Source organism: Thamnophis elegans, chromosome 7 (assembly GCF_009769535.1).
Source record: "Thamnophis elegans isolate rThaEle1 chromosome 7, rThaEle1.pri, whole genome shotgun sequence".
Classification (NCBI taxonomy): Eukaryota; Metazoa; Chordata; class Lepidosauria; order Squamata; family Colubridae; genus Thamnophis; species Thamnophis elegans.
The window spans coordinates 71,222,315-71,245,473 of record NC_045547.1 but is presented as its reverse complement, the minus strand read 5'-3'; the positions used below and the strand labels follow the sequence as shown (position 1 = coordinate 71,245,473).

At 41.4% G+C, this 23,159-nt stretch overlaps 1 protein-coding gene across 1 annotated transcript in view; it reads left to right on the top strand.

Moving 5' to 3' along the window:
* SCUBE1 (signal peptide, CUB domain and EGF like domain containing 1) overlaps positions 1-23,159 on the top strand; it is a 210,808-nt gene that overhangs the window by 111,441 nt on the left and 76,208 nt on the right. Inside the window, exons 6-7 of the mRNA XM_032221864.1 lie at positions 17,046-17,171; positions 22,389-22,505. Of these exons, the coding sequence (XP_032077755.1) occupies positions 17,046-17,171; positions 22,389-22,505 (243 nt within the window). The remainder of the gene's footprint in view (positions 1-17,045; positions 17,172-22,388; positions 22,506-23,159) is intronic.

The following is a 23,159-nucleotide window of genomic DNA, read 5'->3' as shown; positions in this document are numbered from 1 at the left end:
TGTGGCTGCGGTGGTTGTTTCCATCTCATTAGCATTAGCCTCCCCGCGGTTTGCTTTGCAAACAATCTTGCCTTTTCTCTCTGGAACATTAAGGGGATGGGGACGGGACACATGGAATTATGTAAAGATGAGAGTGTAGGTTCCTTAGCAATAATGGTGTTACTTTGTTTATTAAGTTATTATTCCTCATTCCCATGCCCAATTGTGTCTCCTAAATACTAAGGAGTGCACACTTTGGTAATTTCCTAGGTGATGGGTAGCCAGAATAAACTAGGCATCGAAGCAAGATAGTTGGAAGAAAATGAAGGAAAAATTCAACCGTATTTTGTTTCTGTAATCTCTGGAAATATCCATAATTAATGATATACAGATCCTTAAAAAAAACTTATTAGCAGTGTTATGGATCCCCTGGATGTGAAGAATTGTCATCCATTTATAAAATAATCAGTTTCTCAGCTCAGAAACCCAAAAGAAGAGACACATCTGGGCAAGATGATTCAAAAAATTTTACTACTGTTTCTGTGAGCGTGGCTTGGTGGGTGTGGCATGGCTTTGTGGGCGTGGCATGGTGGGCGTGGCAGGGGAAGGATACTGCAAAATCCCCATTCCCTCCCCATTCCAGGGGAAGGATACTGCAAAATCCCCATTCCCACCCCACTCCAGGGGAAGGATACTGTAAAATCTCCATTCCCTCCTGATCAGATGGGACTCAGGAGGCAGAGAATAGATGAGGGCGGGGCCAGTCGGAGGTGGTATTTACCAGTTCTCCAAACTACTCAAAATTTCCATTACCAGTTCTCCAGAACTGGTCAGAACTTGCTGAATACCACCTCTGTTCCCATCCTAGGAACATGGTCTTGTGCATGGAGAGCCTGTTAAAAGGAAAAACTTGTTCTTGATGTACATTTGGAATAACAATCTGATCTTGTTGGGTGAACCAGGTTCAGAGGAGGTATTCTATCAGTTCGGACCAGTTCTGGAGAACCGGTAGCAGAAATCGTGGGTTGTTCCGCCCACCCACCCCAGCTCTATGGCATCCCACTTAGGACCTTTTTTCACCCAAAGCGCATGCGTGGGGAAAGTAAGTGAATACCACCCCTGACCAGGTCCCATAGTCGTATGAGAATAAGGATGGACAATAGATACAGAAGTTGTTACTTTTGTCCTATCTCTTTGGACTGGCATGCTTAAAGTTGCAAACAAGCAAGATATGTGTCCAGTTATTTGCTTCTCACAATCACGAACAACAATTTTCTTCTTCCATCAAATCCTGAAGACCTGAAAAAGCTGGTTTTTGCAAGCTGTTCAGGAAGTGTTTGCGACCAAAAAGCAAGGTGAAATAAGTTTCAAACAAATATATCACTTCTGCTTGGTATCCCTAGGCAGTAACTACAAGACTGAGACTCACTTCATCTTGCCTGTCTTTCCCCAGCTCTTCACACACTTACTTGTAAAAGCAGAATTGACATCTGCAGGAGTTCAGGAACAGAAATGACCTTTTTAAAAAGGGGATAACTACACAATGTATTTCCCAATCTTTTTTATTGGGAAACTTAAACCACTTACATTTGTAAGGCAGTTACTCAAAATGTTGTGACCCGCCAGCAGAGCTGGCAGCATATTCGGACAGTGAGGAGGTTGGGGAGGAACATGGGCCAGTCCTGGAGTCTGGGGAAGGCTCGGACAAGGGTTCTGCATTGGAGGCCATCTGGTAGTTATTTGCTGCCTCCGGAGCCTCCGGAGTCTGACATCAGCGAGGCAGAAGAACAGCAGGAGCCTGTTCCCAGTGTGCACATGCGGAGAGCTGCCAGAAAGCAAGAACAATGAAGAAAACAGGGTTGACTTGGGAGTAAGGCTTGGAGATGATTTGCCATTCCCATAAGACTTAAAAGAGGAGTGAATGGGATGTGAGCTTTTGCAGGAAGCAATTAGTTCATCTGGTCGGTTCAAGCTTTGAAAAGTTGTGTTTGACTCTGTGCTAAGTTTGGCCTTGCTCTGCATTTGGCAATTAGGTCTCTGGCAGAATTCCAAGGGAGATAAGGTGGGTGTTCATCAACATTCCCCTGGAAGACTGTGGCAACTCAAGCAGACATCTGTCAGAACCTTCACTGTTTGTGAAGCCTTGTGGACTGTTAATGACCATAATTTACAGCCGTATAAATAAAAGAGGGTATGTGGGACTAAGATTGTGATTTATGCTTTCTCAGGAAGCCTAGGTCAGAACACAAAAGCTGATTAATACAGTCATATGTTTTTGTTTGCAGAGAGGACAAAAATTGTCATATTAAAAAAAAAAGGTTCCAAATTGATCCATTCACATTAATATATAAACGGATTTAGGCCAGTGTCTCTTATTGACATTAGGAACCCCTAGAGTACTTTCAAAGCTGCATGCAACCTAAAAGCTGGCAGCGCCTAGCTGACCAGGGTTAATCATATAGAGCAAATTGGGTCAGAGCTGGTTAGTATTTGGATGGGAGACCACCCAGAAATCCCAAGAAGTTGTATAGCAATTGAAAAACTCTCCTAGGAGAAGGCAGTAGAAACGCCATCCATTTTATTATTAAAACAGTCCAAGATAGCATAGAGGGGAATTCCTTTGTAAGGCATCTTTGAGTATGTAGGTTACATCTAGTTCTGACTTCAGGAAAAGAAGAGGTGTCCAGAAGTAGCTGCATTTTTTTTCCTCATTGTTGTGGCCCACCAGTGGCCAGCAGAGCTGGCTGTAGAGTCAGACAGTGAGGAAGTTGGGGAGGAACATGGGCCAGTCCTGAGGGCTGAGGAAAGCTGAGATGAGGGCTCTGCGTCAGAGGCAGAGAGGGAGCTAAACAGCAGCGAGGCAGAGGAAGAGCTGGAGCCTGTTCCCAGTGTGTGCATGCGCAGAGCTTCCAGATGACAAGAACAACTAAGAAAGCAGGGTTGACTTAAGAGTAAAGCCACACCTTGGAGGTGATTGGCCCCTCCCATAGGAAACAAAAAAGGAACGAATGGGGAGTGGGATTTTGCAGGAAACAATTCGTTCCTTCAGTCGTTTCAAGAGTGGAAAGTTCTCTTTGTGACTGTAAGAGACTCTGTGCCAAGTGTTGCCTTTCCCTGCGTTTGGAAACTAGTTATCTGGCAGTGCTCCAAACAAGATAAGGTTCGTGTTGATAAACATTCCTCTGAAAGACTGTTTGCTAAGCCTTGCTGATTGTGAATGAAAGGAAATTGTAGTCGTGTAAATAAATGAAGTTTTGTCAGGACCAAGATTTTGCTTCTTGCTTTCTAAGGAAGCCTGGGTCAGAGCACTCACATAAAAAAGAGCCGAGGTGGCGCAGTGGTTAGAGTGCAGTACTGCAGGCCACTTCAGCTGACTGCTATCTGCAGTTCGGCGGTTCAAATCTCACCGGCTCAAGGTTGACTCAGCCTTCCATCCTTCTGGAAATGAGGACCCAGACTGTGGGGGCAATATGCTGACTCTGTAAACCGCTTAGAGAGGGCTGAAAGCCCTATGAAGTGGTATATAAGTCTAACTGCAATTGCTATTGCTAAAAAGACCAGTAAACCAAAATAAGTAACAACAGAATTTTGTTCCCCTGTTTACTCTTTCATAACTCTTCAGATATGCTCCTAAACTGTCTTGCTTGCTGAGTACTCTGGGAATTGTAGTCCTAACAGGGACACCAACCTCTCCTGGATAAATGATGGGGTTTGTCTAATCTTTATGAAATGACAGGGAAAGTCTCAGGTCAGGTACCAGCTCACCAACCGCAGGATATCTTATATAACTGCTCCATGTAGCTTATGTGGTCGGCTTAGATTCAAACAGGATCAGAGCTCCATTCACATAAGGAATATATTATTTCTTCCTTCTATAGAAGGTGCCTTTAGGTCAAGTTTAAAACGTTGCCAAGCCAATGAGGGGGGAGCTTCCACTCCAGCTTTGACATTCCGTTGGGTAAACAGAGGAATATCATTTTCGAGATGGCCAGATCTTTAACCTTCATTAGCATAAATATTTGCTCAGAATGTTATAAATGTTATTTTTCAATGTCTACTATTGTATTATTTGCAAACCCAACAGGCAGTTCTTGTAAAATCAAAGTACTACTATACAAGTTTTATGCAGAACTTGCGCGAGGAAATCTTGTAGAAAAGGGCTTTAGAAATGTAACTGTTGCACTGTTAAAAGTGTTCCCCTTTGTACATGTGGTTAAAAGGAGCACAGATTTCTCTTAGTGGACCCTTTGCATTAAATCATTTAAATACAGTCACGGTGCCCAGTAAATTAAACTCCCACACTGAAAACGTTCGCCAAAAAAATGAGGAACTCCTATAGTCCTGTGACGCATCATGGCCTTTTCGTGATATGTGGCAATCTAGAGACCAAAAGAAAAACATGATTTAAGCAGTGATGGGATTCACTGGTTAAAATCATGTTTGCTTCGCATGCGACAAATGCGTGCTGCATGCATGCACATTGCACTTGAAATCAGCACTAAATCTTACCTTTTCCTGCAGCCTCGGTGAGTAGCTGAGGCTGAGATGTGTCAATCCGCTTTGCTGCGCCGATCAGCTGGGCTTCAAACAAAGGAAATATAGAACGGAACAGAGTAGGGGCGGGTGGGCAGGGCCAACTGATCGCCGGGACTACCAGTTTGCCTGAACTGGTCTGAAACGGCTGAATCCCACCCCTGGATTTAAGGCACACGTGGGTACATCCTTTCTTACCTGTTGGGAATAAAACTACACCTTTCCCAGGCAAAATTGAATGGCATTCCAGGAAAAGATGTATTTGACTTATGGATGGGCTAAGGCCGTGATGGTGAAACTATGGCATGGGTGCCACAGGAGGCACGCGTGGCCATCTCTGCGGGCACGCAAGCTGTTGCCCTGTCAGCCCCAGCATGCATGTGCATGCCGGCCATCTTATTTTTGGCCTATTCAGAGGGCCAGGGGAGGCCATTTTTGCCTGGGAAAGCTTCCGAAGCTTGGGAAGGGCAAAGAATGGGCCTACCGGAAGTTTGGAAGCAGACAGTTTCCATCTTCCGGAGGGCCTCTAGGAGCACAGGGGGGCAAAAAAGGTCCATTTCCAAACTAGCAATAGCAATAGCAATAGCAGTTAGACTTATATACCGCTTCATAGGGCTTTCAGCCCTCTCTAAGCAGTTTACAGAGTCAGCATATCGCCCCCACAGTCTGGGTCCTCATTTCACCCACTTCGGAAGGATGGAAGGCTGAGTCAACCTTGAGCCAGTGAGATTAGAACCGCTGAACTGCAGATAACAGTCAGCTGAAGTGGCCTGCAGTACTGCACCCTAACCACTGCACCACCTTGGCTACCTAGTACTAGTAGGCCCAGTTTTTTTGCCCTCCCCAGGCTCCAGATGCTTTCCTGGAGCCTGGGGAGGGCGCAAATGGCCTCCCCCAGACCCCCCTTGAAGAAATACCAAGCTTACCTTGGCAAGCAGCGCACTGGCAGTACAGCATGCATGGGAGGGGTGGTGCGGGGGCACACTTTGCATTATGGGTGCTGGCACGTGCATGCACTATCTGGTGCTTGCCAGAGTCTCTTGAATAGTGAGATGGGAGGCATATACATTTAAGAAATAAAATAAATAAAAAACCTCTTGGGACTGTAAACCTGATCAAGGACAACCGCTGGCTTAGGGAAACCCGGTTTCTTGTTCTGAAAATGATAGGCGATGATCTGAATATAGCAAGAAAGAAATTTGGCAAGGAGACAATTCCGACATAGTGTTTGAAGAAATATCCATCTGGCTCAGTTCCAAACTGGGAGAAAGACACTGGAAACATGGAGGCTAATTGGAAAGATGGTTTAATGATGAACAGAACCACCAGCAGTCCTGAGTCAGCTGAGTTGAGAGTTGAGAATGGGAGTTTTTTATACCTTCTTTGGGCTTTGTATTTGAGCTTCCTGTTCCTGTGCAAGAACATGTCCTTTAATATTCTATTGGTTGGAGGAGGAGCCAACGTCGCAACGGAACATCGTGCGGACTCAACAGTCCAAGTCCGCCAATTACACTTTTGCCCTTGGACGGTCCGGCAGAACCTAAACCATCCCGAAGAGATGGTGACTGGGAAGACAAAAACTTGCTGGTCACAGGGACACTGCAAAGTCCCTGATCGACCCAAGGGTAGCACTTCTAACCAGTGGCAAATAGGCAGCCCCAGGCTGACATAGTCGGAGACGGCTCCCGAAGGAAAAGAAGAAGTGAAAGCGTTCCATCTGGTGAGGTTATTTTTACTTTCAGAAGTTTGTCCTAAGAAACTTTTTTTTAAAAAAAATAATTAGTCCCCTAAGTAAGAATAAAGCAGCGAATTTAATCCTTATTGAACTGCCTTAGAAAGTTTTTTGCTCTTACTTGTAACGATGTTTTGTGGATTGAAGTAATTGCAACATTTCCTGTTTCTCCGCTTGAAGTCTATGGACTGATCTTTTTTCTTCTATTTTTTTTACTACCTTAACTTTTTCTTTTGGCTTAAACTAAAACTTTTTCTTACTTTAACAAATTTTCCTTCCATTTGTTATAAAATTATACTAAAGATACTTAAGGAAAAAGCATAAGAAAATAATAATTGAATCTGCCATTTGGAAGCCTAAGCCTGAAGTTTTTTTCCTTCTTGAAACAATGTATCCTTTGTTCTTTTCTATTTGGCTTCACTGACTTTGCAACGGAAGGGTTTGGAACTTGTTTATAAAACCTGATAAAGACTCAAGGGCATGAACAGTATTTTGCAGGTGCTCTTGGAAAATATTTTGGCAAGAGAAGGAAAAGAAAAGAAAGAGACAAGAACCCTTCTACTTTGAAAATCACAAAAGAACCTGTACTTAAGATTTAAAATAAATATAGATACATCCCTCAAAAAATTCTTGACAGGCTAGAGTGGCAGATTCCTTTTTCTTTTCTTCTATTTCTTTATATTCTTTTACATTTTGAAAAATGGATCAATATTCAGATGAAGAAAACTTAATAATCCAAAACATCCTGGCTGGACTCCAAAACATTTCAGAAGGACTTGAGAGATTTGACATGAAATGGGACAGACTATGGGGTACCACAGTAAAAGAGGAGAGGGTTGGAGCCCCAGAGATTAAAGAAGATAATGAAAATACAGAAAACAAAGACAAGATGCTAGATGAACTCATTAATGGAGTAAATGTGTGTGAAAGCGAAAAGAAGGAAAGCTGGAAAAGTGACCTTGACAACTTGGAGCTTTTTCCCAAATCCCAAGATGCAGGAGAAAAAAAAAGAGTGAAAAAGATGGAATTAAGAAGACAAATTCATTCAGAAATAAGTTTGATAACCAAAGTTAAGCCTGCATTAATAACAACTCAAGGGCAACAAAACTATGTGAGAGATCTTTCAAGCTACAAAGTGCAGAGAGAAGTTCTAAACGCTGAAAAGGTGCTAAAAAGAGAATTGACACAACTGCTGGCGAGAGAGAAAGGACCATTTTGCTTGGAAAGACACTGGTTGATAATGCTAGTCGATGATAAAAATTAGCTAACTTTTGATGATTAATAAGTAGGGATTTTAGTATTTTGTAGACTGTTTTAGATTATCATTGAATGTTTATTCATTAACATATAATTTACTATGATATTAATAATGAAATGACAACCTTAATTAGGATAAATAACCAGGCCACAAATTGTAAATTGAGATTTGGCAAAAAGACTTATAAACCTTATGAATTTTTGTTTAGATCTTGTTATGAAGGTATAAATAATTTGGATCAAGAGAGAGGAGACGTGATATAAATAGCAAACAATTGTTTTTTTTCTTCTTCTTTTAACTATAATAACAAGAAGGAAATGTTAATGTATACTTTTGGTCATTATTAACCAGAAATGTCAATATCTTTTAGATTGTTTCAGATTTTAAATGGTTATTTTGTTAACACTTATTAATAAGGGCAACTTATTAACTTATAGAAACTTAGAAACTTATTAATAAATTTCTGTTTAGAGATGTTTATAAAGGTAAATTTCTTTTGGGCCTGTGGAGAGGAGAGGTGAGAAAAATAGTAAATAATTTTTAGCTAACTATAATAATAACAAAGAAATGTTAATGGATAATATTTAATGATACAAGCAGGTGTGTTGTACTAGTAAAAGTAAAATGGACAGAAGCATTAATCTGTGAGTTTGCGGGGGGGAAGGGAGAGGGAATGTTAGATATCTTTTGAACCGACTTTCTTCTAGAATATGTTATAAAGATGTAAAGATACGGCAGATTCATTGAGTTTGGGGGGGAAAAATGCCAGTAGGTGGCTGTGTCCTTAAAACCCTATTAAATGAAAATGGTGGTATAGTGATAGTAAAATATATAAATTCTAAAATGTACAATTTAAACTGAATGAAATATATGTGATTGTGGAAGAAACGCACGAAATGTACCTGTAACCAATGGGTACGCTTTTTACAAGATGTAATGAAAGATTATTTTTTTTGTGTGTGTTTTTCTTTACTAAAACCAATAAAAACTTTAAAAAAAATATTCTATTGGCTGTTGTCAGATTCCTATGGGGTCATGTAGGGGTTACGTAGGGGTCATGGCTGACTTATAGGCAAAAGAGGAAATGCAAATCCTAGGTGCTTGTCTGAGCTAATCTGGTCAACCTCTGGCTTATTGTTTATTAGAGCTCCCAAGTGAAGTTTGGATTGCTCTGGTGGTTTTGCAATGGAGGGGCTTGTGTTCTGAAAGGGAGTTGGGCAATTCCTATTGTGGCTTAATGACTTTCATCCTGTTTTGGATCTTGAGTGAGGGGCTGCTTCTAATCCTACCATTCTGCCTTTGTTCAGACTTTGCTGCAGGGAGTTTCAAAATATCCTGTCTTGAAGGGATTTCTACCTGCAGTATTTGCTTTCCTTATGAATGTTGTTGTTAGTTGCGAAGTTGTGTCTGACTCATCACGACCCCATGGAGAACGTTCCTCCAGGCTTTCCTGTCCTCTACCATCCCCTGGAGTCCATTTAAGCTCACGCCGACTGCTTCTGTGACTCCATCCAGCCACCTCTTTCTCTGTTGTCCCCTTCTTCTTTTACCCTCAATCGTTCCCAGCATTAGGCTCTTCTCCAGTGAGTCCTTCTCATTAGGTGGCCAAAGTCTTTGAGTTTCATCTTCAGGATTTGGCCTTCTAAGAGCAGTCAGGATTGATCTCCTCTAGGACTGACCGGTTTGATCGTCTTGCAGTCCAAGGGACTCGTAGGAGTCTTTTCCAGCACCATAGTTCAAACCATAGCCTTGACTATACACACTTTTGTTGGCAGGGTGATGTCTCTGCTTTTTACTATGCTGTCTAGATTTGCCATAACTTTCCTCCTCAGGAGCAAGCGACTTTAATTTCTTGGCTGCAGTCCCCATCTGCAGTGATCTTGGAGCCCAGGAAAATAAAATCTGTCATTACCTCTATTTCTTCCCCATCTATTTGCCAGGATATTTGCTTATGGATAGAGCTATCTAGATACTTGTCTTCCTCTTTCAATAAGCTCTTTATCTCTTAAGTGCTGACATCTGTTGTAGGCTATTGTTAAAAGGTGGGGGGCACTTTCTGTCTTTAAGAGTTTGTTTGTTTGTTTTAAAGATACAAGCAACATGGTTATAGGCATAAGTGGGAGGATATGGGTACTAGGAAAGAGATAGGTACTAGGAAGGATGAGAAGAATAATAGTAATACAGTTTTAGTAGATAATTTGACAAGTTGTAGGGATAATTTGATAAGTTGTAGGGATTAGTTGTTTAGCAGAGTGATGGCATTCAGGGGAAAACTGTCCTTGTGTCTAGTTGTTCTGGTGTGCAGTGCCCTATAGCGTCGTTTTGAAGGTAGAAGTTGAAACAATTTATGTCCAGGATGTGAAGAGTCTGTAGATACTTTCACAGCCCTCTTTTTGACTCCTGCAGTATACAGGTTCCCAATGGAAGGCAGGTTGGTAGCAATTGTTTTTTCTGCAGATCTAATTATCCCCTAAAGTCCGTGTCTGTCTTATTTGGTTGCAGAACCAAACCAGATCGTTATAGAGGTGCAGATGACCGACTCAATAATTCCTCCGTAGAGCAGAATCAGCAGCTCCTTGGGCAGTTTGAACTTTCTGAGTTGGCGCAGAAAGAACATTCTTTGTTGTGCTTTTTTTGATGACATTTTTGATGTTTGGTGTCCATTTTAGGTCTTGAAATATGATAGAACCTAGAAATGTGAAGCTCTCTACTGTTAATACTGTGTTGTCTAGTATTGTAAGAGGAGGTAGTATAGGAGGGTTTTCTCTTAAATCTACCACCATTTCTTCTAGAAAGAGACAGGCAAGATAATTTTTTACTGTCGGGAAACAGGACTAGATGAACTATATAAATTATGCTGACTTTTGCAGAAAATATTTTCCAACAGTAAGAATAACGAGTAAACATTTTCCAGGAAGAATTGTGGCACATTCACAGATGGATATTTGTTCTAAACCAAATGGAAACCTTGAAGTTACGTTTTATAAAAAGTCTGGAACTGGAACGTTTAGTAGGCAGTAATGACCTAATAACACCTATAATTATCCTCTCCAGTTTCTTTGCTTTGTTTGAGGAACTTATTTTTTTGTTTATTCAGTGGCTCTTTCTAATTTAAAAAAGAAACCCTTAACGCTATTTATTAAAATGTTTAAAGTCCAACTATGGCCTGCATCGTATTTGCCTGAACCACAAAGGTTCTTTTTCATGCCACAATAAATCCCCCAAATCTTAATTTAAACCTTTAGGTCTAAGGCACTTCACTCAAATTGGGGTAATAATCTTCCTTTCCCCCCTCTCTGATTACATGTTTTTAAAATTATAATCTTCCTGTTTAGAATATAGTGTCATGAAGCAAGAGTATAGATTGGCCTTTACTGTGTAATAAAAATTATTCATTTCATGATGAAATGAACACTTTCTTAGAGAATACCAGCCGATTTGAAGCTTTCAGAAACCTGCCAGGATGTAAAGTTTAGATTTTTTTATATTTAATTGCCATCTTCAATCTTATGAGACGGAGTTACCGTAGTTTTCAGAATATAAGACACACCTTTTTCCCTCAAAAAAGAAGCTGAAAATCTGGGTGCGTCTTATATACTGAATACAGCATTTTTTGCCTCCCCAAAACCCGGCCCCTTCACCAAAATGGCTGTGCATAGCTTTTAGGAGGCTTTCTGGGAGCTCCTGGGGGCTGGGGAGGGCTCGTTTTGGGGGGGAGGCACTCTACAAGCCTCCTAAAGGCTATTCATGCCTCCTTTTTTAAAAAATGGGCCCACTTTTGCGAAAAACGGGCTGTTTTTGGGAGGTTTTCAGAGTGCAAAAACTTTTTTTTAAAAAATTGCCCCTTCATAACTTTGGTGCGTCTTATACTCCGGTGCGTCTTATACTCCAAAAAAATACGATATCCTGATTTCACAGGACTCTAATATTCTTGCCTTGTTTCATCTGGAGATTCCATTAAATGAGAGTGTTCTGACCCAGTTCCCATGAAGTTTACTCAAAGATTCCTTTATTAGGAATGTCGTGGGCATATTGTGAGAATGGTCGGATTCCGAAAAATCTCCTCTATGGAGAATTAGTGCACGGAAAGCACCCCAGAGGGAGACCACAACTGCGATATAAGGATATATGCAAGAGGGATCTAAGGACCTTGGGAATGGACATTAACAGCTGGGAAACCTTGACCTCTGGTCGTTCAGCTTGGAGGTTAAAGACACAGCCTCCTCCAATTCGAAGTGACACTTTGTTCGGCAGGCTGAGGCAAAGAGGCAGTCCTGGAGCCGGCGAAATCTGGGGGCTGGGCAAAAGACAGAATGTATCTGCCCTCATTGTAGAAGGGATTGCCACTCTTGAATTAGCCTTTTTAGCCACACCAGATGCTGCATGAGGACCTCTTCCCAGAGCACAATACCATAATCTTTTGAGACTGAAGGATGCCAAGAACCTTTATTAGGAGTGTTAGACAGCCCCGGCAAAAAGTTTGTCTCACAACACAGGTGAACAAGTCCGGCCGGCCAGAAGATGAATAGTTGTGTGCCATCTATTCATCTCTGCCCCCTGCTTTTTATCCCCAGAGCTAGAGTGGGGCTTCACTAGCAGCGGTAGCTCTTCCTTTTCAAGGATCTGCCCGTAGATTTCCACTGCTCTCCTCTCCTCTGCCTTCGGCACATCCATGCATCAGGCACTGGACCTCATCAGCCACCTCCAGTCCCGGGGACCCTGATTCCCATGCCTCCTCCTCCTCCTCTGATTTGGCTGCTGGAGGGGCCAGTGGCTGAGAGGCCACAACAGAGAGGTACAGGTAGATCTTGACTTACAACCACTCTCTTAATGAAGTTACAGTGGTACTGAAATTTTCACACTTACGACCATTGCAGCATCCCCACAGTCACATGATCCAAATTTGGATGCTCGGCAACTGGCATGTATTTATGACAGTTGCACTGTGCCGGGATTCACATGATCACCATTTGTAATCTTCCTAACAGGCTCCTGATGAGCAAAGTCAATGGGGGAAAGCCATATTTGCTTAATGGTCAAATTATTCACTTAAGGACTGCAGTGATTCACTTAACCACTGTGGCAAGAAAGGTCATAAAATGGGGCAAAACTCACTTAACAAAGAAACCAGCATGGTGGCACAAAGATCTTTCTGATAAACTGAAAAACAAAAAGGAAAAGCTCAAAAAATGGAAAGAGGGATACAAAACTAAGACAAAATACCGTCGTTCTGGGTTGTGCCCCCAGATATTAGGTGAGATGATTGCCCTATGCGTCATTTTTAAAATGAGTTTCTAAAGTTCTAAAGTTTCTCGCAGCATACCTGTGAGACCACCTACTGCCACACTCCTCCCAACAGCCGGTAATATCCCACAGTGGGCCTCCTTCAGATGCCGTCAGCCAGACAATGTTGGCTGGCGGCTCCCCGGAGGTGAGCCTTCTCTGTGGCTGCTCCAACCCTTTGGAACGAACTACCCCCAGAAATCCGGACCTCACCCACTCTCATGGCCTTCAGAAAAGCTGTCAAGACCTGGCTATTCCGGCAGGCCTGGGGCTGTTAACCTCATTGTTGAGGTCCAGCCCCGACTGAAATGAATGCATCTGTGTTGCTTTTAACTTGTCTATTTTATTTTTATTTTCTTTTATTGTTCTTTTCTTTCCCCTCTTTTTAAGCCGCCCGGAGTCCTCCGGGATTGGGCGGCCTATAAATAAAATTAAACTTGAAACTTGAAGTTACAAGGAAGAAATAATTTTGTCCTGGTCAGTGAGGTAGCAAATGTTTTTCAACATTCACAAGCTCCCTTTTCCCCTCCCCCATCCCCAGTTTGCCATCCCCATCCAGGGTTTTCCTTAATTTGAAGTTTTGTCACCTTTAACTTGACCTATGATCTCATCAATTCGGTAAGTTAGTACACACACAGAGACCTGTGAAAACAAATTCAAGCCGAGGTGCTAAATAGCTTTGTGAGATCAAAACCAAATTTCATAAATAGCTGACTAGCAAAGACTGCACGGTGGGGAAAGAAAAACTTAAAATAAAATGTTGCATTCATGGTGGGACTTTCGCCATTTTTGTTTTTAAAAGCATAAACTAAAGTATCAGTCTGATAGTTAAGTCGGTCTTTTTGCATTTTTCATGGACTCTGTAATAATATTCAGTACTTTCCAAGCATAAGGGTGCAGATTCAATATGTTAGAGTCTCCAGTTTAAAAAAAAAACACAGGGGATGGGATGCAGCAGATGAATCAGAGAGCAAAAAGTTTTTTGATAATCGCAATACAAAATAAAAGCTACATAAATAAATAATATCAGCAGATGCAAAGTATCTCTATATAGTACTATGTTGAGTGGAAACTAAACTCCATGCACTGAAAAATGAGAGAAAGTAGGTATAGATTATTATCTGGGCTGCAAAGTGGAGGATTACCAGATGACAGCAGTGAATTCAAATTCTGCGTCTTTTTACTGTCATTTAATGATCAGCTTAGTTAGGAGCAGCCCAGATAGGATGCGACTCAGAAAGGGGAACATTCCTCCCCCCCCACTTTGAAAAAAAAAACATTTCACTCATCTCTTTTTATAGTTTTCATTATTGTTTTGGCCTAGGCTTCCCAAAATCATGAAGCAAACTCCTTGTCCCTTATATTAATTTACTGTGGATTCTGCTCATTCTCATCCAGCAAAGTGTTTCAAGGGAGGATTTACAGTCACAGACCTTATCTGGCTTGGAGAGCTGCCAGGCCGATATCTGCAAAACCTGGCAAGGATTCTCAGAGAGTCACAAACCAATCAAGTGAATTAATTGTCTCCTGCAAACTCCACTCCCCTTTCGCTCCTCTTTTATTTCCTCTGGGAGGAGCCATTCATCGTTCACCTGTGGCCTTACTCCCAAGTCGACCCCTGTTCTTTAACTGTTCCCTTCATCTGGCTGTGCATGCGCACACTGGGAACAGGCTCCAGCTGTTTGTTTGCCTCACTGATGTCTGACTCTGAAGGCAGCTGATAACTGGCATACGGCCCTGGCCCCCTCTCTGCCTCCAACACAGAACCCTCATCAGAGCCTTCCCCAGACTCCAAGACTGGCCCATGTTCCTCCCCAACCCTCTCACTGTCCCAATCTGCTGCCAGCCCCACTGGCAGCCCACAACAATTACTGAATGTACCACCCCATTGCACTGTTCCCCCACCAGGGCCCCAAGCTGACTACCAAAGCCACATTGTTAGGCACTTATGAAAAGATAGGGTTGGGGCCAACCTCAACCTCACATTGGGTGGCGGGGAAATGTTCCAGAGGGCAGGAGCAACACCATAGAGAGCCCTCCTCCTGTGGGATGCTCAGGTGTTTATGGTGATCATCTTCATCCAGATTCTTGATGTTATTTTTGTAGGGCATCTTGATTCTGCTAGTTTTCACTGTTTTCCCCCATTTGATGGTAAGCATCAAACATTTGCCCAGTCCAAACTCCATTGCAATATCTTGGCTGTAAGCACAATGTTGAGTGTTGATTCTGTCAGAGTTTGTGGCAGAAAAAGCAAATCCAGAAAGCACAGACAGATAATCGATTCAGTTGGATTCATTAACTTCGTTATATACATAAAACAGATGAATAAATGTACAATACCAATAGTAGATTCTTTCAACGTGGTAGAAGTTACAAGCAGAGCACAAGCAGCAGTACAGCAGAGAGGAGTTTTCAGTTCAGAGTTCAGAGCAGACAGAATAGTTTCAGTTTCGATTCTCAGCACAGACTCAGATTTGTGTAAGCTCCCATTGGCTGACCTTGTTACCATGTCTCTGCCAGTCATGAATATTCTAACAGATTCCATTTCAGATGGCGTTTTTCCATACAGCTGTAGATCGTCCATGTAAAGGAGGTGGGTTAACCTGGCAGATGTTTTTGATGTTTCATAGCCATGGCCTGAGTTACTCAGTATTGTTGACAGAGGAATCAGTGCAATGACAAACAGAGTGGCAATAATGAATCTCCTTGGAAGATTCTTCTCTTGATATTAATCTTACCATTGACCTGGAACTGTATCTTCCATTCTGCCATCAATCTTTGCAATAGCAGCAATAGCAGTAGACTTATATACCGCTTCATAGGGCTTTCAGCCCTCTCTAAGCGGTTTACAGAGAGTCAGCATATTGCCCCCAACAATCTGGGTCCTCATTTTACCCACCTCGGAAGGATGGAAGGCTGAGTCAACCCTGAGCCGGTGAGATTTGAACCGCTGAACTGCTGATCTAGCAGTAGCCTGCAGTGCTGCATTTAACCACTGCGCCACCTCGGCTCTTTGCACAAGGCTTCTGATGTTTCTACTGACTCCTGTTATTTCTAGGCATTGATTATCCAATCATGTAGCAGAGAATGCCTTCCTGGAATCAATCCGTGCTGCATTCAAATTGGTCTTCCTTCTCTTGCAATTTTCCAGAATTGTCTTGTCAATTAGGAATTGGTCTTTTGCTCTCCTGCTGCTTAGACTGTTATCTAGTGACTCACTGGGGGTCAAGATATTATTATTATTATATTTTGCCTTATTATATAAAATATTTTATATAAAACTGAAGGTAGCAAACATACCTAATGCTCCAGTTCCTGTTTTTCCCACAATAAAAATCCTGCAAGGAATTATTAGACAAATAACTCCCACCTCGATTTCATGCTTAAGGAAGGTAAGGATTCAAATCTTCTGGTTTCAAGGTCAGCACTTAATCACACACCAAACTGGTTCTCAGGAATGTTCTTTCGGGCATATTAAACTTCATATAGAATAGAATAAAATAGAATAGGATAGAATAGAATAGAATAGTTATTGGCCAAGTGTGATGGGACACACAAGGAATTTGTCTTTGGTGCAGATGCTCTCGGTGTACATAAAGAAAAATAAAATACAGTCATCAAGAATCATAAGATACAACACTTAGTAATAGTCATAGGTTACTAATAAGCAATCAAATCATACTAGGAAACAAATAAAATAATATAAATTGTAAAATTACAAGTAACATGGTTATAGTCATAAGTGGGAAGAGATAGGTACTAGGAAGGATGATAGTAAAATACTCTTAGTAAATAATTTTACAGTGTTGTGGGAATTATTTGTTTAGCAGAATGATGGCATTTAGAGGAAAATGTGTCCTTGTGACTTGTTCTGGTGTCCAGTGCGTCATTTTGATGGTAGAAGTTGAACTAATTTATGTCCAGGATGTGAGGGGTCTGTAGATATTTTCACAGCCCTCTTTTAAAATATGATTTTTTTAAAAAACATTTTATAACATCATTTAAATGCTGAAGTATTAAAATGCAGTACAACCTAATCTTGGTAAGGGAAGGGTGTATTAAAATAATAATCAGTGAATATTTATTCAATGAATATAAATATTTAGTGATGTCCTTAGGGGCGGGGAAAGAAAGATTCTGAGTACTGTTTTCTATATTACATGAAAGCAGACAGAAAATCCTTATGACTGCTGGGGATTTATTATTGTTCAGATTGTTCTTATAACATCTTCATTTTTCTCTCTCTCTCTTTTTCCCCAGAGGGTATGAACTGCATGAACAAAGACCACGGGTGTGAACATATCTGCCGGGAGACACCCAAAGGTGGGGTAGCCTGTGAATGTAGGCCTGGCTTTGAACTTGCCAAAAACCAGAAGGATTGCAAATGTAGGTAGATGTATGCAAAATCTCAAATGTCCAATGTGCTTTATTTTCCACAGTGCTGTTATTATCTAAAATCGGGAAAATAGTTTAATTTCAATGACTAGAGCTTTTTGCTGAAGGGTTTTTTCTTCTGTAAGAAGCAACAGAAATTGAATCATTTAGAACAGGGGTGTCAAACTTGCGTTGTCACGGCGTCGTCACATGACGTATCACGACTTTTCCCCCTTCGCTCAGGGGTGGGTTCCTGCCAGTTCTAGCCTCTTTTATAGAAGTGGTTCCACAAATCTACAGTTCCGTTTAGAACCGGTTCCAGCTCCCTCCCCCCGCCCATCTGCACATCATCAAGATGAAGAGCGAGAGGAGGAATTCTGGGAGTTGAAGTCCACAAGTCTTAAAGATGTCAAATTTGAACACCCCTGGGGTTTTTTTTCTCTAAAAGGTTAGCGGTTCAAGGGTCTTGTAACTTGACAGCTTTAAGACTTGCACACTTCAATGCCAGAGTTCCTGAGTCAACATTTTGGTTGCTAAGCAAGAGCATTGTTAAGTGAGTTTCACCACATTTTACAAGTTGGCCATACCTACCCAGTCACATGGCTGGCAAGCCACTCCCACAAAGGCCACACCTACAGAAGAGGTTCTAAAAAAATTTGAAACTCGCTACTGCCTTCACTAGACCAGACACGGGTGTGGCCAGTGCGTGACGCATCTGGATCGCGGGCTGCGAGTTTGACACCCCTGATCTAGAAGGTTGAACAGATTAATTTTCCAACCGTTTCTGTGAAGCTAAAATGAGAGTTGAAAATTAGAATATCCAACCCTAGTTAAACTTCTCTGCTGCATTTGCTGCCTCCTGAGCCAGTTTAATAATTGTTGGCTGTTCCCAACAATGAGAAGTTAGAGCTGCCAATTCTTTAGCTGGTGTGGGCCTTCGCATGCATTAAGTTCTTCCCAAAAAACCTACGGTGTCATGATGTATTGGCATAATTAGTATAGGTTCAGATCCAAGCAGTGTGGCCCTTTGCAATGTATAGATGGAAATTTTGTCAATACCCAGATTTTCTAAGTGCTGACCAGGATTTTGGCCAACAAAGCTGGTTTATGCCATAATCTTTCAATTTTGATTTTCAGATCTTGATATTTTGTAGTCTTTTCCAATATATTGTGTTCTATTCTACTATTCCCTGTTATATCAATTATCTGTATTTTCTTCTTTTCAACCACAGTTATATCTGTTGTGTTATTATTATGTGTGGGTAATCTGCAGTTAGATGCCTAGTCTAAGACTAGTAGAAACTTTATCTTTGAATAATTATTCAATAATACTTATTTCTAAAAATTTATACGCAGCTTATCTAACCTAAGGGACTCTGGACAGTTTACAAAATTAATTCCTTACTCCATAGTATGTTTCTTCCACTTTTCAAAGACCTTGAGTTGTTTCAAAACGTGACCCGTCAAAACCGCGGTCCACTAAAGCGTGCCCGATCAAAGCGCGTACGTGACATCAGCAGCAGCGCGACAAATAAAATTAAAAATAAATTAAATTAAAATAAAATTAAAGCAAGCCGATTCACATAAAGGTAAGGGTTAGGTTTAGGGTTAGGGTTAGGGTTAGGTTAAGGGTTAGGGTTAGGTTTAGGGTTACGTTAAGCATTAGGGTTAGGTTTAGGGTTAGGTTAAGGGTTAGCGTTAGGTTTAGCGTTAGGTTAAGGGTTAGGTTTAGGGTTAGGTTTAGGGTTAGGGTTAGGGTTAGGCTTAGGGTTAGGTTTAGGGTTAGGTTTGGGGGGGTTAGGGTAAGGTTTTCGCGTTAATTTTAAATTTACCGCTCACAGCGTGCCGTTTTCGTCACACTGTGATGACGTCACGTACGCGCTTTCGTTCAACGCGCTTTAGTCTACCGCGGATTTGTGGTGGAACCGTTTCAAAACACCATGTGGCCCCCCAATGAGTGAACGTGATTCTGTTGTTTTATTGACTCTCAGATTTTAAATTGAATTTTGACTGACATTTAAAGCAGAAGAAATAATTTTTGAGTACAACAGTCCATAGTGAGAGCCAGTGTAGTGCAGAGGTCAAGGCATCAGGGTAGAAACCTGGTGTCTGCAAGTTCTAGTCCTGCTTTAGACATAAAGCCAACTGGATGACCTTGGTCCTATCACTTTTTCATAGCCTTAGGAAGGAGGCAATGATAACCTACTTCCCAAACACCTTGCCAAGAAAGTTTGAGGGACTAGTCCAGTGGTGGGATTCAAATAATTTAAAAACCGGTTCTCTGACCTAATGACCAGCTGGATAGGTGTGGCTCGGTGGTCATGTGACTGGGTGGGCGTGGCCAACTCAATGTCACTCACATCGATGGGCGCTTCACCTTAGCTGCTGCAATGTAATAAGGGTTAACAGGAGAGGCAGTTTCTGTAAGCAGGGCAATAAAAAATAAGGTAGAAACAACACCAGAATGTTTCCTTCCTTACAGGATTAGCCCTGCAAAGTGGGGAAAAAACCAAAAGGAGATTTCTTCCAACAACCGGGTCTCTGAACTGCTTAGAAAGTTAACAACCGGTTCTCCCGAATAGGTGCGCGCTGGCTGAATCCCACCACTGGACTAGTCTAGGCAGTTTTTGAGAGACAAAAACTGATTTAAAAGCACATACACACACACACACGTGCGCGCGCGCGCACACACACACACACACACACACCAGAGGTGGTATTCAGCAGGTACTGACCAGTTCTGGAGAACCGGTAACAGAAATTTTGAGTAGTTCAGAGAACCAGTAAATGCCACGTCTGACTGGCCCCACCCCCATCTATTCTCTGCCTCCCGAGTCTCAGCTGATTGGGAGGGAATGGGGATTTTGCAGTATCCTTCCTGTGTCACACCCACCAAGACATGCTACGCCCACCAAACCATGCCCACAGAACCAGTAGTAATTTTTTTTGAATCCCAGCATTCACAGACACACACACACACGTACCAGAGGTGGGTTGCTACCAGTTCACACCAGTTTGAACTGATCACCAAACCAGTAGGGACAGCAAGCTGACCATGCCCCCGAACTGGTTCCCCAACCCACCCCTCACACACACACACACACACACACACACACATACACACACAGAGTCCTTGATGTGACTGGCAGCAATACACACACTCACACACACACCTCTATCATCTATCTATCTATCTATCTATCTATCTATCTATCTATCTATCTATCTATCTATGCTTGCTTGCTTGCTTGCTTGCTTGCTTGCTTGCTTGCTTGCTTGCTTGCTTGCTTGCTTGCATACAAATAAACTAAATCTGAATCTGAATCCGAATCTGCTTGCTTGCTTTATTGATGATGTGAACAAGTGTGTGAAGAATCACAAGTGGACTCAGAAAATGGCAGTAAATCAAGCAGGCATTTAAATGCTTTTGCTTTTAAATTGCCCAATCTATCAAAAATTGTACATCATATTCTTTTTTGAAAGAAAGAAAGAAAGAAAGAAAGAAAGAAAGAAAGAAAGAAAGAAAGAAAGAAAGAAAGAAAACGAACAGACATTTTGGAGTTGGGAAAAACAGGAGTTTGTTAGCTGTAACACAGTTGAAAATAGAAATGCCAGGAACAGAATATTGCAGAGACAGGGTAGCTTGATACATATTGATTGTTTCCTTGTTCATAGCAACTTCATAGTTTCATCAAATTGATTTTACTTTGATGGAATAACAGTTGGATAACTCTAGAACATATTATAAACTACTAGTGTAGAAAACTGGACATTTTTGGGTGAACCTGTACATGAATCTATAAAGATAGACTGATGGAAACATGTCAATCATAGAATTTAAAAAACAGCCAAGAGCAATACCCTTGCTGTCCAGTTCAGCCTAGTCCAGCCCCAATGGAGGTGAGGAACTGATTTCATAGCCTCCGCTGGAAAAAAGCATGCAGACACCTGGAGAAGGGACATCATCAAGTGCTCCTATAATAGGAAGAAAAGTAGCTCAGGCTTCCAAAGGGGGAAAAAAGGCAAATGTTGGTGATAGGAGATTCAATTCTCAGGAGAACAGAATTGGCTATGATTCTGGACAATCAATCTAGGGAGGTATGTTTTCTCCCTGGAGAAAAAAAATCAAAGATGTGGCTGAGAACCTCACTAAAATAATCAAGTCCACAAATTATTATCTTTCTTCTTCATGTGGGTACAAATGACACAATAATGTCAGAGTGCGCACAGTGCGACTAGGTGAAACAACCCAGGAGCAAATACAGTTTGTATTTCCATATAGTGGAACAGTATAAAGAGACTGTCCTTGAACAAACAAGCAAACAGCATTTACAGCATGAAAGCAGAGAGAGAGAAAGAGAGAGAGAGAGAGAGAGAGAGAGAGAGAGAGAGAGAGAGAGAGAGAGACTCTCCCAACAGGGCCTCTCTTATAATACAATCTCTTAAAGTGATAACAATCAAAAAACCCGTGCTGACTCATTACTACCATTGCATCATCATTACAGTATTAGAGCATTACAGCAGCTGGTCAGCTATTAAAATCATAATTACCCTGACAAACAATGAATCTAAAACAATATCAAGAGACTAAGAGCAGGTCAGCAAGAAAGTTAAGGAGTTAGGAGCACAAGTAGTATTTTCATCTGTACTTCCAACAAAAGGTCAGCATCCAATGAGGGAACAAAGGATTTTAGAAATGAGCTACTAGCTCAAAGATTGGTACCACCAAAAGAACTTCGGATTCCAAGATCACAGTCTGCTTTATCTACAAGAAGGGCTTCTGGCAAGGCATGGACTGCACCTCACAAGAACCGAGAAGAATGTATTTGAAAAATGATTGGCCCAGATTATCCAAATAGTTTTAAATTAAAACTGAGGGGGGAAAGGCACCAATCTTTAGGGTCTTTAGGATCTCGTCCCAAGCATAAACTACAAGACAACCAATCAAATAAGGTAGTGATGGGAAGGGAAAAAGGGCCCTCATAAAAAAGGACTGAAGTATATTCCTTAATGCCTTTATTTTAGTGGCATTTCATTGGGACTAATAACCTCTTAAACTGCTGCTCTTTAGCAAGGAAGTTTGGGGAGACAGTTATCAATCAATGTCATGTTCATTGCTTTTCTAAGTTGTAAATCATTTTTTGTGTCTGGAGCACAGAAATAACTAATTGGCTTTATTGTTGCTTTATTCATATATATGTATATACATATTTTTGGGGAAATAACTAGTAACCTGTAACTATGGAAATGGAGGCTGCCAACACACGTGTGATGACACCGATAGTGGTCCTGTGTGCGGTTGTCATCAGAAATATGCATTGCATTCAGATGGCCGAACATGCATTGGTAAGTACCTTTCTATAATTGTGTTCTCCATTGTAGAAAAGGATATGTTAAGGCATCTTAATGTTATTTGATAAGATTGGATTGTGAATGTCATGTAAGCCAGTAAATAAGAGTATTATGATGCATTAGCTGGTTAAGGATTTGTGACTTTAAACAAAAATAAGTGTCTCAGCTAAATCCCAGCTGATTTTAAGGAGAGAGTTACGTATTTCTGACAGAAATCCACACCTAGATTTTTCTCCAATTTAGTAGTGATGTAAGCTTTAAATAATTCTGATAGGTAACAGAGGATGGCATTTTTACTTAATTTTTAAATGGGATCTGGAAGTCCAATAATAATTTCTAATTAAATTTTACCGTGAAACATTGAATAAAATAGCTCAGTTTTCATGAACCAGAGCCGATAGTGCAAACTATACCATTTCTACAGAATTCTCTCTTCTTTAAATATGGATGCATTAACCAAAGTTAGCCTACATCTATAGAAAAATGAACTATGATTATGTAAAGCAGAGGTTTTGGTCCCAATATGGAAATACCTCAGCCTGGGGTTAGTTCACAACTACAATGGGACCTCCGGTAACGAACGGCTCAGACCACGATCAAATCGGGTGCCGACCAAAAAATCCGCTAAATGTTTCACTCAGGTCAGGA